The sequence below is a fragment of the Ranitomeya imitator genome, chromosome 1 (assembly GCF_032444005.1).
Source record: "Ranitomeya imitator isolate aRanImi1 chromosome 1, aRanImi1.pri, whole genome shotgun sequence".
NCBI lineage: Eukaryota > Metazoa > Chordata > Amphibia > Anura > Dendrobatidae > Ranitomeya > Ranitomeya imitator.
In genome coordinates, this window is record NC_091282.1 from 1,176,995,461 (window position 1) to 1,177,010,960 (window position 15,500).

The 15,500-nt window shown below is 43.9% G+C and overlaps 1 protein-coding gene across 1 annotated transcript in view; it reads right to left on the reverse strand.

Moving 5' to 3' along the window:
• Positions 1–275: 275 nt before the first annotated feature.
• CC2D2A (coiled-coil and C2 domain containing 2A) overlaps positions 276–15,500 on the reverse strand; it is a 149,469-nt gene continuing 134,244 nt past the window's right edge. The window contains exons 34-36 of the mRNA XM_069744723.1: positions 9,048–9,106; positions 4,235–4,412; positions 276–2,846 (exon numbers count right to left, since the gene is read on the reverse strand). Coding sequence (XP_069600824.1) covers positions 2,658–2,846; positions 4,235–4,412; positions 9,048–9,106 — 426 coding nt within the window. The 3' untranslated portion in view covers positions 276–2,657. The remainder of the gene's footprint in view (positions 2,847–4,234; positions 4,413–9,047; positions 9,107–15,500) is intronic.

A 15,500-nucleotide genomic window follows, 5' to 3' on the forward strand; every position in this document is an offset into this window, starting at 1 on the left:
CTATCATAGAATAATTCCATGCTTCAGGATCCAATAAATGCATTTGAGTTTAGCAGTAAAAATAATAAAAAATATAATTAATAGTGATGAGCGAGCTAGGATAAGGTGTTATCTGAGCATGCTCGGGTGCTAACCGAGGGTCTTCGGCGTGCTCGAAAAATATGTTCGAGTCCCCGCGGCTGCAGGTCTCGGCAAGAACATGTGATAGGATGGGTAGAGCCCTATTGTAACCAGATTGTACTATTTATCAGTCACAATGAGCAAAAGAAACACAGTTTAAATAATCAAGAATTTATTATTTGTCTATGAAGATAGAAAATTAAAATAGTAATAAATATATTTTTCAATTAAAAAAACATTACAAATAGTTAAAAAATACCAATAATATAAGACCCGATCTCTGAGCAGACAGCACATTATCATAATTACAACAAAAAAAAACATTGCGAGGTTACAAAACGTGATTGTCTGCGACTGTCGTGGACGAATCTCTGGTACTATGTTAATAAGTCTTAATAAAAATTTGAAAAGCTTGAAAAAAGGTGTAAAACATTTCATAAAAAAATAAAAACATTTACTCCACTACAACTTGTTTGGAGGACTTTTCATCATACGCATTTATAAAATAAAATTAAAAAATCCCCGAGTATGAATCCTAGCTATAAGCAATTCCTGCCTCACATGTACAGATGCGTCCATTGTTAACATGATATAACCTGGGCTATGTCACACAGACATGATAAAACGTACCGGTCACCTGTCACCCATGATGACATAATGTAACAACACCCAGCGGACTCATCTGTCAGTGCAGTTGAATCTCAGAAGACCCGGTAATGTTTTGGGGTGCATGACCACCTAGCAATATATATGGGGGGGAGGGGGAGGGGTGGACTCTCTACGCTTAATTTTGACTTGGGTGTGAGTTTCAGTTTAAGAACAAAGAAAAGCTTTCGGCTACTGGATAACCCCAACATAATCAATTCAGGACCCAGGTTAAATAAAAACACTGAATGCTCACTTTTTGGCACTATTCTCATGGTGTCGGTACCGCTGTTCTCATGGTGCCACTGTTCTCGTGATGTCGGCGCCGCTGTTCTCGTATCAGTACCGAAGTTCTCGTGGTGTCGGTGCCGCTATTCTCACGGTGTCGGTGCCGCTGTTCACACGGCATCGGTACCGCTGTTCTCGCGGTGTCGGTACCGTTGTTCTCGTGGTGTCGGTGCCGCTGTTCTCACGGTGTTGGTGCCGCTGTTTTAGTGGTGTCGGTACCGCTGTCCTCGTTGTGTCGGTACCGCTGTTCTTGCGGTGTTGATTCTGCTATTCTCATGGTGTCGGTACCACTGTCCTCGTGGTGTTGGTACCGCTGTCCTCACGGTGTTGGACCCGCTGTTCTCGTGGTGTTGGTACCGCTGTTCTCGTGGTGTCGGCACCGCTGTACTCATGGTGTCGTTACCGCTTTTCTCACGGTGTTGGTACTGCTGTACTCGTGGTGTTGGTACCGCTTTTCTCACGGTGTTGGTGCCGCTGTTTTAGTGGTGTCGGTACCGCTGTTCTTGTGGTGTCGGCACTGCTATACTCGTGGTGTCGGTACCGCTGTTCTCGTGGTGTCGGCACCGCTATACTCGTAGTGTCGGCACCGCTATACTCGTGGTGTCGGTACCGCTGTTCTCGTGGTGTCGGTACCACTGTTCTTGCGGCGTCGGTACCGCTGTCCTCACGCTGTTGGTGCCCTTGCTCTCACAGTGTCAGTGGCGTTGTTCCCGTGGTGTCAGCTGAAGTCAATGAGACACAGCTCATCAGCGTCAGCCTTTACCATTTAATCATAGTGGACGTCCGCCCTGACACAATATTGAAGAGCTGCGGCCACTCACTGACTTGCAGCCAAACCAATGTACAGCCGGGAAAAGTGGCGCTGACATCGCTGGCACGGTGGCGTTGCAGGAGGAGACTATACCCTCTGTTTATTTTCATTCGGGTCTTGCATATATCAAGCTGGGGCTGTCCAGTACTGTACGACTCCATCAAGGTTTTACATTTTTTATAAGAACTATTCTCCACTTCTGCTGCCTTTTCCGCTACGGTATTGTAATAGTTCACCAATATCATCATGTAAAAAACGTAAGGAAATAAATAAAATAAACATGGCTGCTTGAAGGCATGGCTGCCCTGAAGATGAGAGCCACCCGTGACCATAGACTATGCCGGGCTCAGCCTCTATTTACATGAAGGGTCTAAGATGCAACACCAAATGCTGACACATGGACGGAAGTGGCGCTGTCTTTCGAGGACTCCAATGTGACCGCGATTAGTAGTTGAAATCTCTGAAAAGTGTTCACTAGTGATGAGCGAGCATGCTCGGATTGGGTGTTATCCGAGCACACTCATGTTCTAGAGTATTTTCGGCGTGCGTGAGAAATATGCGTGTTTCACAGCTGTTCGACAGGCACAACACATGCAGGGATTGACTGTTTGTTAGGCATTCCCTACATGTGTAGCGGTTGTGGAACAGCCACGCGACTTGCAGACCCGAGCATAGTATTCGAGTACGCCGAGATGCTGGATTAGCACCCGAGCATGCTCTGATAACACCTTATCCCAGCATGTTCGCTCTTCACTAGTGTCCATGTAATTAGAACTGCCCTCCTTCTTTCTGCTCATCGGTTTCGTACCAGCGATGCAACATAGATCCATACGGAGTAGATGCTCTTGGGGTAGGGGTGAACGTATACAGCCAGGGCAAACTCCACACTAGGAACCTCATTGTTGTGAACTCCAGTGCTGTACACGGCCTCTATGAGAGGTCTCACATCAGAGAAGGCCATGTTTATTGGGAATCCCGAAAACTGAAAAAAAAAAAAAAAAAATATAACAAAAACAGTATAGAGCAGAACAGACAGTAACAAACATAATGTGACTAAACTGGTAACGCAACGCTCGCCATAGCTTCAATTTCAGAAAATAAAGCTTTCTACCTGTGTAACAAATCACTAACCCCTTTCACTGCGCGGACAATCTCGGTTTTCTTGCGTTTTTGTTTTTTTCCCTCACAGTCTTCCCAGAGCCATAACTTTTTTTTTATTTTTCCACGTAGACTTATGAGGGTTTGTTTTTTGCACAACGAATTGTACTTTTGAATGACACCATTCATATACCATACTGGAAAACGGGAAAAAAATTCCAAGTGGGCAGAAATTGTAAAAAAAAAAAAAATTCTGACATTGTTTTTAAGGTGTACATTTTGTGATAAAAATTACCGTGCAATAGGATTCTGATCATCAGCACAATTACGGCGATACCAAAACATGTCCAGTTTTTTTAAAATTATTTTAGTGGTGAGAAATAAAAATCTGAAGTTTTGTTAAAAAAAAAAAATTTGGGGGGGTTGTGCTGCTTTTTTCTTAGACCCATAACGTTTTCATTTTTCGGACGATGGAGCTGTGAGAGGGCTTTTTTTAAAGGGCAAAGACCACATGTTTATCGATGCCGTTTCGGTATTGATATGACGTATTGATTACTTAGTACAGCAATTTTTGTGGTATTGCAGCAACCAAAAAAACCCTTCATTTTGGTATTCTTGAATTTTTTCCGTTTGTGATGTTTACTGATCTCGTTAATTATGTTTATACTTTGTTAGATCAGACCACCGCCACCGCTCCTGAGATTTCTGGTTATGACCAATATCTGGCACTCAAAGTAGTGGGCTATCTTTTGACTTGACTGTGGTTAACCCCTGACCTGCTGCTCTGGTTAATAGAGGGGTGACCTAATCCAAGACCCTCCTAATACTACCTTAGGGCTTGTTCACACATTGTGTTTTTGCAGTGTTTTATAGCACGGGTGATAAATCTCATGCACATGCTATTTATTTTTACCGGATTTAAACCATCGAGGCATTTTTTCCAATCTGAAGGATGTCAATTCTCTCAGCATTTTTGTATTTAAAAAAAAAAAAAACGCATCACAAACGTGTCAAAATAGAAATAATTTTAAGGTTTTGCAGTAGAAAAATCTGTTGATAATACGCAATGTGTGCAGATTCCCTAAGTAGAAAACAAGTTTTTTTTTTGATTTTGATGCATTTTTATTTTACTTTTATTCCCTTTCATCTGAATCAATGAGAAATGTGGCAAAAACACAACACGTGATTAACCCCTTGGATTTTACTCACGGAAATTAATTAATTGAGCCCTACTCTAGTCATGTGATAGTGAATTTCCATCCCATGATGTACCCTGTAGTCTCCCAGCTGTCTCTGCAGTTCGGCTCGGTGATCTTCCTCCACATCTTTGCCTTGGTTCTGTTCCAATAAAGGAAGGAAGTTCCGGAGAGTGGAAGTGCAGAAGCGGTTCCAGCGGGTGGGATGTCTCGGTCTCCACTCCATTATCTTCTCCTTCAACAGCTTTTCAATCCTAGGAAAAAACAAGCACAAAATACAGTATTCATCTTGACATCTGAAAGTTATTTATTTATTTTTTTTAATTTGAGCTTAATGTGAGGTTCCTTAATCATGAAAATGAGATGTGGAGCAGGAGATTCAAGAAAGGTGGAAAGCTTGGGGCTAATCTCATGAATACAGTTATGGCGGCCATTAATGGTAGCAGCCATATTTTCTTTTCTAGCAGCATTTTACGGCCTGACTATGGGTTTCATGGTCTAAATCACACTTGTCAAACTCTGGCTGGAAGATTGATTATGTTGCCGACACCACCCCCACCATACCTTCAACTGAAAAAAAATCTGATGTTTTAGCGCAGCAGGCGCGATAACGTCACTATTTTGCATCCACTGCCCTTGGCAGTGAAATGCTTCACAACGCTCGCTGCATAGACATTATTTTTTTTAATGTAGGGCCCATTATACTGTCGGAAAGACTATGTGGGGCCATTATTTTGTATACAGGACTATGTGGGGCCCATTATACCGTATGGAGGACTATGTGGGGCCCATTATACCATATAGAGGACTATGTGGGGCCCATTATACCATATAGAGGACTATGTGGGGGCCCATTATACCATATAGAGGACTATGTGGGGCCCATTATACCATATAGAGGACTATGTGGGGCCCATTATACCATATAGAGGACTATGTGGGGGCCCATTATACCATATAGAGGACTATGTGGGGCCCATTATACCGTATGGAGGACTATTTGGGGCCCATTATACCGTATGGAGGACTATGTGGAGCCCATTATACCGTATGGAGGATTATGTGCAGCCCATTATACCGTATGGAGGACTATTTGGGGCCCATTATATTGTATGCAGGACTATGTGGGGTCCATTATACCGTATGGAGGATTATGTGGAGCCCATTATACCGTATGGAGGACTATTTGGGGCCCATTATATTGTATGGAGGACTATGTGGAGCCCATTATACTGTATAGAGGACTATTACTAAGAACCCTGTTATTTAAATGCACTTTTGCGTTTTACTTATTTAGGTACAGCAGGGTTTTTTCTCATTTTTGTTTCTTGTAGGGTTTCTATGCCTTATGGTCAATGTGAACATGCGTTTATGTGCTGCATGTATACCACCTTAAACCAAGCTAAAATGTTGTGTTTTTTCTTTGTTTGGAGGCCTATGTAGGGCATATTATACTGTGTGGAGAACTATTTGGTGCCATTATACTGTATGAAGGACTATGTGGGGCCCATTATACTGTATGCAGGACTATGTGGGGCCCATTATACTGTATGGAGAGTTATATGAGGCAGATTATACTGTATGGAGGACTATATGGGGCCTGTTATACTGTTTGGAGGACTATGTGGGGCTCATTATATTGTATGGAGGACAATATAATGATTATACTGTATGGAGGACTATGTGGGGCCCGTTATACTGTATGGAGGACTATGTGGGGCCTATTATACTGTATGGAGGGCTATATGAGGCAGATTATACTGTATGGAGGACTATATGGGGCCTGTTATACTGTATGGAGGACTATGTGGGGCTCATTATATTGTATGGAGGACTATGTGGGGCTCGTTATACTATATAAAGGACTATGTAGGAGCCCATTATACTGCGTGGAGAGCTGTGTGTCACAATTAGGGCATCATACTGTGTTGGGGTACAATAGGATCATCATACCATGCGTGTGGAGGGTACTCTGGAGGAAATGACTAGGGAATATCATACTGTGTTCAGGGGAACTTTTCTTGGCATTATACTTTATTGGATGAATGAAAGGGCAATCTACGGGCATCAATGGGAGGAAAATTACTACTGCTCTGGGGCTCCGTGATTTCTATGTACTCCCCACATGCCTGCGAGGAAATACCCCCATGCACCAATCATGTGATTTGACTCTTAAGATCCATTAATTAAAATGTAATTGCAACAAGAAAAAAGGTTTGCTGGACTCCCTGCATGTGTATTGTGTGTTCTCCTCTCATGGGAGCCACATCATAGAAATTCAAGGGAAAGGAATTGGCACTCCCAGGAGAGATATAAAAACAGGATTTTCTTTATTGATATCTTCGGTAAAAAAAAAAAAATCACATGTGGTTCTATGTTAACCCTCTGACGAATTTCTGGCGTGTTGCACACCCTTAGTCATAGAGGTAATCCATCTTAGACTTTGACTATATTTAAAACCAGTAAGAACCAATCACGTGCACAAGCACCAGCATCATTGTGATGCAGCCAAATTTTTTTTCCTCCTGCAAAATGGTGCTGGCAGCGCATGCGCAGTAGGCACTGGCAGCACCATTTTGTTCACGGAAAAAAAAAAATTTGCTGCATCACAATGACGCCAATGCTTGCGCAGTAGCATCTATTGGTAAGAGATAGATGCTACTGCGCAGGTGCCGCCACCGTTTTGCTGAATGTCATTTTTTTTTTCTAAGCCTCACAATAGCCAACAATAACATCAACAATAATCTATACAGTATTTAGAATAGGGGGCAGGTCAGTGAGGGATCCGTGACCGGTCATAAGCCATAAAGATGAATATGTAATCAGAGCACCACATGAAGACCCCCGCACAGGCCGCTCTGGAGCACGGGCATATCATTAACTCAAAACTACAAATAAAGATTAAACAACAACCACAAGACGGATTTCATCACCAGGTATCGTTGTAATCAGTATAACGACACTGACCTGACACTGTACTGTGCACAATCCTGCTGACAGGTTTGCTTTAATAAGTAATGAAACCTTTGCATTTAATGTCTAAACCTTATATATTTTTTATTTCATTATATGTTATTTAATTTTTTTCATTATGATAATTTCTGGCAGTTTGTGCTCTAACGGAGTCATACATGAAAACACAACGGGAGGGCACCATCAACCTTATATCAGAAGGGATCAACCTGCAGAAGGTCTTATAAACAGACAAATTACAACCACAAACAGAGAGACATGCATAGAAGCAGGGATCACCATAAAAAATTACCAATTTTATTAGTACATTTAACACCACATATGAAGTTTAAAAACATTTAAAATAAATTGCATGCTATATGCCTATTGTGTACAGGAGCTGCAGGTAGCCAATTAGCACCTATAAATAACACATCTAATAAGAATAACACCATACAATGCGTGTCTGTGTCGCTATAAGGGGATTCATAAAGATGTTAATTATAGACCATATTGTAGCTCAAAACAATCAAATAAAAACCTATAATATATCCCGTTCATCAGGTGAAACTGATTGGCACCAAATACAAAAACTGTGGAAAGTCACTAAAGCCACATCCTAGTGATGCGTATCCTAAGGGAACAAACCAACAATAACAAATATATGATCCCCAAACAATTAGATTCAGAGCTCAGCTAGCTCAGTATGACTTTACACCAATAAAGCAAATACCCATCTAATCATGCCGAATACAGCTGAGAAAAAAATACTCCAATCTGCACGGCCTCACTGAGTAACAGTGGTCCGAGTGCAATCCGATTTTTGCACTCGCCGAATCGAACCTTCAAGGTGCATTATCTCTATGACAAAGGGCGTGCGATACACCGGAAACATGTCAGAGGGTTAACGTGGCACTGCACATGTGAATTTATTATTTTTTTTTTTTAATGAAGATATCAATAAAGAAAATCCTGTTTCTATATCTCTCCTCGGTGGGCCAATTCCTTTCCCTTGAATTTTCTTAATTAAAATGCCCTTTGTTTGTGGTACAACCCCATTAAATTTGTTTCTATTTGTAAAAGTTCAACATTATTTGAGGAAAGGGAAAAACTTCCCCAATTGTAAACATTTTTATAATAAATACCTTGACCACGACTTTTAGTTTTAGTTTTGGCCCTTTGTGTATTTGAGTTTGACATTCCTGGTCTAAACAAACAGCAGGGGTGTAACTATAAAAGCGGCAGGGGTTGCGACTGGAGGCAGGAGAACACAAAAGGTCCTTTTACCCCATATGAAAATACTATTACTATTGTAGGAGTTGTTTAGGTAAATCATGAAAGTCTGCAGTTACTCTATGTGACTGCAGACTTGTGAATCCTCACATTACACGCAGTGGTCGCTGTGAAGATTCATCGTGCCGGCGGCAAGAACGAGTGGTGATATGCATACTTCTGGCCACATTCTAACTAGACGTGCACAGCCTCACTCAATGCAAGTGAATCGAGCGAAGCAGTGCATGTCTAGTCGGAATGTGACTGGGAGTATGCATATCACATACTTGTGGTTTGTCTCCTTCCCCATAATCCTGTAGAATGTAAGCCCGCAAGGGCAGGGTCCTCGCCCCTCTGTATCAGTCCGTCATTGCTAGTTTGTTTACTGTATGTGATATCTGTAACTTGTATGTAACCCCTTCTCATGTACAGCACCATGGAATCAATGGTGCTATATAAATAAATAATAATAATAATAATAATATAACTGGTCTCGCCGCCAGCACAGGAGAATCTTCACAGTGAGCAGTGTGTGCGATGTGAGGATACACAAGTCTGCACACACAATACAAAAAATATTACCTGTATTTTGTCATGTGAATAAGCCTCAATATTTAGTTCTATCACAGTCAGCTGTTCGGCTCGGGCTAATCTGATAATTTTACCTGTCCTGAAGTTCCATGGCTGCAGCCTTATCTGCCCTCTGATAAAGTAATTCTTCCAGCTAAGAAATAAACACATACATTTGTTATAAGAAACGTTTCAGAAATGCTTCAGTGCAAAACGTGCGTCGGGTGTGGTGGGTCCCCTTGATGCGTCCTTTTCTGGTAACTATGCCTTGACTATTTATTCAGCTCTGTATACCTATGCACTATTATGGCTTTTGTTGATGACTGTTCTTTCGCCTGCCTGATGCCAACATGGACACAGTGTTAGTATATAAACTTATTTGCAATTTTTTATTGTCTAGATCACTTAATGATTACTTTACAGTTATATGTGCCCTTGCTGGTATACGGCGGTGAATATTGTGAATTTGTACTGTATAATTATTTATATTTTGCCTACTGTTGTATACTCTGTTGTTATGGCCGTTGCCGTGGGTGTCCCACCGTTCCGTCTCTTGTACCTGTGGTATGTTCCTTGTTTTTAATTATTTAATTTTTCAATAAAGACATACGGTACATGTTTTTATGAATACTTGGCTTTTTGTGAAGGTTTTCGGTTTGGTTTTCATGTTTCATTGTGTAGTAAAAACTACCTGGCATCATAATTCTTCAGTTCAGTACGATCATGGAGATACCAAATTTGTCCAGTTTTTTATTTTTCTAGTGGTGAAAAGTTTTATGCAATTTGTCTTTTGGTTTGTGTAGTCCTTTTCCAAAACAGGTAACGTTTTCATTTTTTAGCTGACAGATCTTTGTGAAAGCTCGTATTTCGTGGCCGAGACAATATTTTTATTGATACCATTTTGGGATAGATATGATATATATGATATGGGAGATTTGAATTTATGCTTCTTTTATGAAACTTTTTTTGTACCTTTTTATCATTTTAATTAGTTTACACAGGGGACTTGAACATGTGATCTTCTGATTGCCTATTCCATTTACAGCAATATGCGCAAATATAAGGAGAAATGTAATACATCTTGGAGAAATTGGCTTCTTTCTTCACTTTTGATCCTTTTCTTTACAAAGCTTTCAGCTGGATTCACATTTACACTGCTCAGTAATGCTGTATAGTGTCCTTAATGCTGCTGCTCCTATCTGGGTGCTAATAAGGAATGAACAGCAGCTATCTATCTCTCTCTTTGTGTGCTGTGCATGGGAGACATCATGGCAGCTAGTCTCTACCCACCACATCACAAACAAAAGAAAATTGTATATGTGGCCTGTAGAAGGAAAAACTGGTGAAAAGGCTGGATACAATTCATGTAGTGGCCAGAAATAGTGTTATAACTTATGTATAAACACAGGACAGCTAATTCTGAAAAATTACTTAAAAATACAATTACCCTTTAAGATCATTTAACTACAACATATTTTACTGTGCATCCCCTTAAAATCCATTTATAGTAATCATCTACTTCCTAATGCGGTGTTAAGTTCGGTCCAAAAGGTCTGTGCCGACTATATATTAGTAATAGTTGAGACACCGTTTTCAAGATACAGAGCGAGGCATGATAAAAGTTCAAAAATAAATAAATAAATATGCAAATTGTCCCTTCAGAGAGGAAGAGGACTTGAACCCTAGTGACACCTTTTAGAATTAGCAATCCTACAAGTCATTATCAACCCTTTAACAATCTATTTGCATATTTAATGTCCAGTAGGAGCATGCAAAGCGTTTAAGTCTCCCCATACTAGAATGCCAGACCTGGCATGTCACTCTACACAAGGAGGAACCTTACCCCTTAGATCCCAGTCTTAGCCTCTCACTCAGCCAAATCAGATATTATTCTTTGTACTGACGAGGGGCGATACCCCAAAACACTGTCTACAAATTGAGAATCTGGTTTGGTTTTTATCCCAAGTCGTATTTCAAGGCTCGTTAATATGATGTAGGATTGCTACTTCCAGTAGGTGGTGATAGAGTTAAAGTCCTCTTCCTGTCTGAAGAAACAATTTGCATACTTAATTTCCCAGAGGAGCATACAAGGTGTTAAGTCTCTTCATACTGGCATGCCAGACTTGGCATGTCACTCTCCAAAAGGAGAAACCTTACCCCTTAAAAAAAAAAGCAATTCTACTTGTTAATCTTCTAACCAGTGATCAGCTACTGAGCTGCAAATCACAGCTCTGTCAAATGCATGGTGGCCACAGACCACAGATTGGACATCACAGTCTAAACAATCATCCAAATGTAACAGAACAGTAGAAAAATAGGGATTTTTGTGTACTCACCGTAAAATCCTTTTCTCCGAGTCATTCATTGGGGGACACAGACCGTGGGTGTATGTTGCTGCCACTAGGAGGCTGACACTAAGTGATACAAAGAAAGTTATCTCCTCCCCTGCAGTATACACCCTCCTGCTGGCTCCCAGCTAACCAGTTCAGTGCAAAAGCAGTAGGAGATCAATAACAATATATGAGAGTATAGCATGTCACATTATATATGAGAGTATAGCATGACAGATTATAAAACAAGCACAAGCTAAATAATAGGGTGGGAGCTGTGTCCCCCAATAAATGGCTCGGAGAAAAGGATTTTACGGCGAGTACATAAAAATCACTATTTCTCCTTCGCCTCATTGGGGGACACAGACCGTGGGACGTCCCAAAGCAGTCCCTGGGTGGGAACAACATCAGATCAGGCCTTGTGAAACTGCTACTTACAAGTGCACCACCGCGGCCTGCAGAGTCCGCCTGCCCAGACTCACATCTGTGGAAGTCTGGGAATTCTAGTGGTTCAATAATGCATGCGGATTGGACAAACTAGCAAGGTTGCAGGCGTGCTTTGCTGATGCCTGGTGCCTAGAGCCCAAGAAACCCCGATAGACAGGGAGATAGGCTGACATCTAACATGGAAGGACTCCTGGATGGTGTAACGAATCTACCAGGCTAACATGGCCGATGAAATGGCTAAACCCTTCCTGAAACCGTCAGGAAGCCGTCCTCTGACCGTGAGGTAGCTCAAATAAAGTGTCCAACCTTCGGAAGGACGCCGTCCTTGAGATATACCTACTCAGAGCACTCACCACGTCCAGAATATGGGGAACCCATTCCGTTTTGTGGACTGGTGTGGAAAGAGATGAGGGAAGAACGAAGCCCTCATAACTGTGGAGATTCAATACCATCTTGGTAACAAGGGACGGCGATAGCCTGAGGGCAACCTTGCGTTGATGGTAATAAGGGAAAAAAGTCTGAAAGAACAGAGCGGCTGGCTCCGAAGACTCGTTAGGAGATCGCAGAGAATAAAGGGACAACCTTCCCTGATAGTAAAGTCTGTCCGGATCAAAAAAAGGGAGTCTACTGTAAGACTCCCATGACCATTAAGGTCCCAAATATCTAACGGTATAGCGATAGGGAAGAACCACAGGTGAAGACTCCCTCCAAGGAAGTCCATATTTGCAGTTTTGTTGCAGTAAGAGGGAAAAATACTAGTTCCGCAAACGAAAAAAACGGACATGGTCAGTGCGGATCTCCCAGGATCACTGGGGCCCTTCCTGCTTCCGAGAAGAGGGGTTATGGAAATTGGTACCATGGAAGAACCTGAGCATACTCTGCGATGGCTTTTGGATCTGGAGGCCGAACCATGAAAATAGAGTACATTGGCGTTCAGTCTGGACGCCATCCGACCTACACCTGGAGTGCTCCAGAAAAGACAAATCTGATGGAAGACTTCCGGGTGAAGTTCCCACTCACATGAGGCGGGACCCTGACGGCGTCTGACGCCCCGAGTTCTACTCCTGAGATGTGTAATGCCGAGATCACCGAATGATAGATCATGGCTTAGAGAATGTGAGGTACCTCGGCCATGACACCTGACCGTGGGTATGTGCTAGATGATTGAAGTATGGCACAGACGTGGGATTGTCGGACTGAATCGGATGGGGTGACCCGCCAGAAGGCAGTGGACCTGCTGTAGAATTAGCTGTACCGTTCGGATCCCTAGAACAATGATCAGGAGAAGAGGACTGGCATCGGTAGTCACTAATAACCATTGAACCGGGAGAAGGGATCTCCCCTGGATGAGGAAGGAGCTCAGAGACTACCCACTGAAAGCCCGTTTGACCTGCAGAAAACGAGAGGAGCGAAAGAAACCGCTTCCATTGTCGTCACCAATTTCCCTTGGAACCCTGCTAGCAAATCAAATGGAATGAGGGGATGAGTGAACAAGTGCGCGAGCTCCCTGTTGAAGGACCACGACCTTGTCTCAAGGGAGAATCACTGACCTTCTGGTAGATTCCAGGATCATCCTCAAAAAGGATACTTGCTGGGCTGAAAATGAGAAAAAAACTTGTCTAAGTTTAGATGCTAGCCCAGGAGAGAGAGGGTATCGCAAGAGATATAGATGACTCAGCGCAGGGCTGGAAGAGCGGCTAGAAAGTCGACCAGATAGGGCAGGATGACCACGAGTCTAGGGTGCAAGAGGTACGTGACGGCCGCCATAACCCTTGCGAACACTCTGAGTGCGGTAGCAAGGCCGAAGGACAAGGTCGTAATTTGAAAATGCTGTTTGTGAAAGGGAAGGCGAAGTAATTTTTGAAGAGGGGAAGACATAGAAATGTGAAGGTAAGCATACCGGATGTCGGTGGATGTCAGAAATGCCACCATTTTTTAGGTGAAGTAATGGCTGAGCGGAGGAACTCCATCCGAAGGAGGAGAACCTTGTCAAGCTTGGTAGAAGTTTGAGGTTCAGGGTCGGTCTTACTTATCGTTCCCCTTTTTGGAACCAAGATCCCTTAGATCTAGGCCGTCCTGGACAACTGATCCACTGCTGGTTGGGTCTATAGGAAACATGCAATCCTTTGTTTCTGCGTGGGGAGCACTTCCAACTTCTCACCGAATAACCGATCACTCTGGTAAGGGAGTGATATCAGAGGCCTTTTGAATGCAGAGTACGCTTCCATTCTCTGAGCTATAATGTCCTTCTGAGTGTAATGGCATTTGCTGCTGACAGCGCCGCGCAAGTAGACACATCCAAGAGGCGACTGTGCACTTTAAGTCCTAAAGTACGCATCCTTGAGCCCTTTTACAGGGCTACTTACAGAAAATGGAAGAAGGGGACACCTCTGAGGGAAGGAAAGGGGGTTGCGTCCCTTACTCTGAGCAGATAATGTCCCAGATCCTGTCCTGTGGCCGGAGCTGAATTGGTTCCTGTAGCAGATTAGCACTGGTCTCAGTGCCCAAAGCCAGGATCCATTCACAAGGCCACTTCCGGAGGAAATGAGGGGGTAGGAAGATGGCACCCGAGAACACAACAGGCGCTTCTCGCTTGCACGAGAAGCGCCAGGATCGTGGGAGGGGCCGCTGGAACGCGCCATAGCGTGGGCGGCGCCTCCGGGCTGAGGCCTAAACGGCCGCAAGCCGGGGGCTAAATTTTTTGGCGCCACCGGAACAGAGGCATAGATATCGGCTTACGGCCTGTCGCAGGCCGCGAGCCAGGCACTAAATTTCTCAGTGTGCGACCCTAGTTCCCCTGCCGGAACAGTAACCGGCTTGCGGCCTAGGGCAGGCCACGAGCCGGGGACTAAATTTTTCGGGACAACACGGGGTTACCGGCTTGCGGCCTAGCGCGGGCCGAAGCAGGGAACTAAATTAGAAGCATCCAACCGGAAAAAAGGATCAGCGGGGCGAGAATGCTAGCCGGAAAAAAGGGTCCAGAGGATCGTGCTGCAGGAGCCCCCCGGGGTCCCAAACTTACCGCCGGAGCTGGAGGGAAGGCAGAGTCGGCACTCTGCTTGCAGGTGAGGGTTGCAGACGGTGCAGGAAACCTCCATCCACCATCCCCCTTTAGAGGGGAGGAGGAGAGGGACCGTCCAGTTCCTTGCAGCACCGCTGTTCAATCAGTGGTGGTGCAGCGGGAGCAGCACGGACGCCATAGGGGCCTCTTTGTATCCTAAGGGTTCACTCCCCAAGGATTTCACAGGGCTGTGTCCAGCTGTAGCCTGGCTCAGAAGGGGGTACATGGAGGTGACACTCCGTGTTTCCGTCTGTTGCTGGTGTGGGGAGATCGGCGCCCTGAAGGGAACCGTCGCCCCTAAGATAGCTGAGGCATGGCATCCCACATCGCAGGAGAGGGTACGGGGAGGAGACACTCGCCGTGCTCGCCTGTTGATGTTTGGGGGAGATCGGTTCCTTGAAAGGGTCCGTCGCCCCAGTCTTCCTCTTGCGAAAAAAAGGGTTTAAAAAGTAAAAAATTTAAAAATAAGGATAAAATAAAAAAGTATGGTCTGAATAACAGACCCGTTTGCCTCCTACGGACGCCAAGCAAGAACTGGTTAGCTGGGAGCCAGCAGGAGGGTGTATACTGCAGGGGAGGAGCTGAGAGCCAGCAGGAGGGTGTATACTGCAGGGGAGGAGCTGAGAGCCAGCAGGAGGGTGTATACTGCAGGGGAGGAGCTGAGAGCCAGCAGGAGGGTGTATACTGCAGGGGAGGAGCTGAGAGCCAGC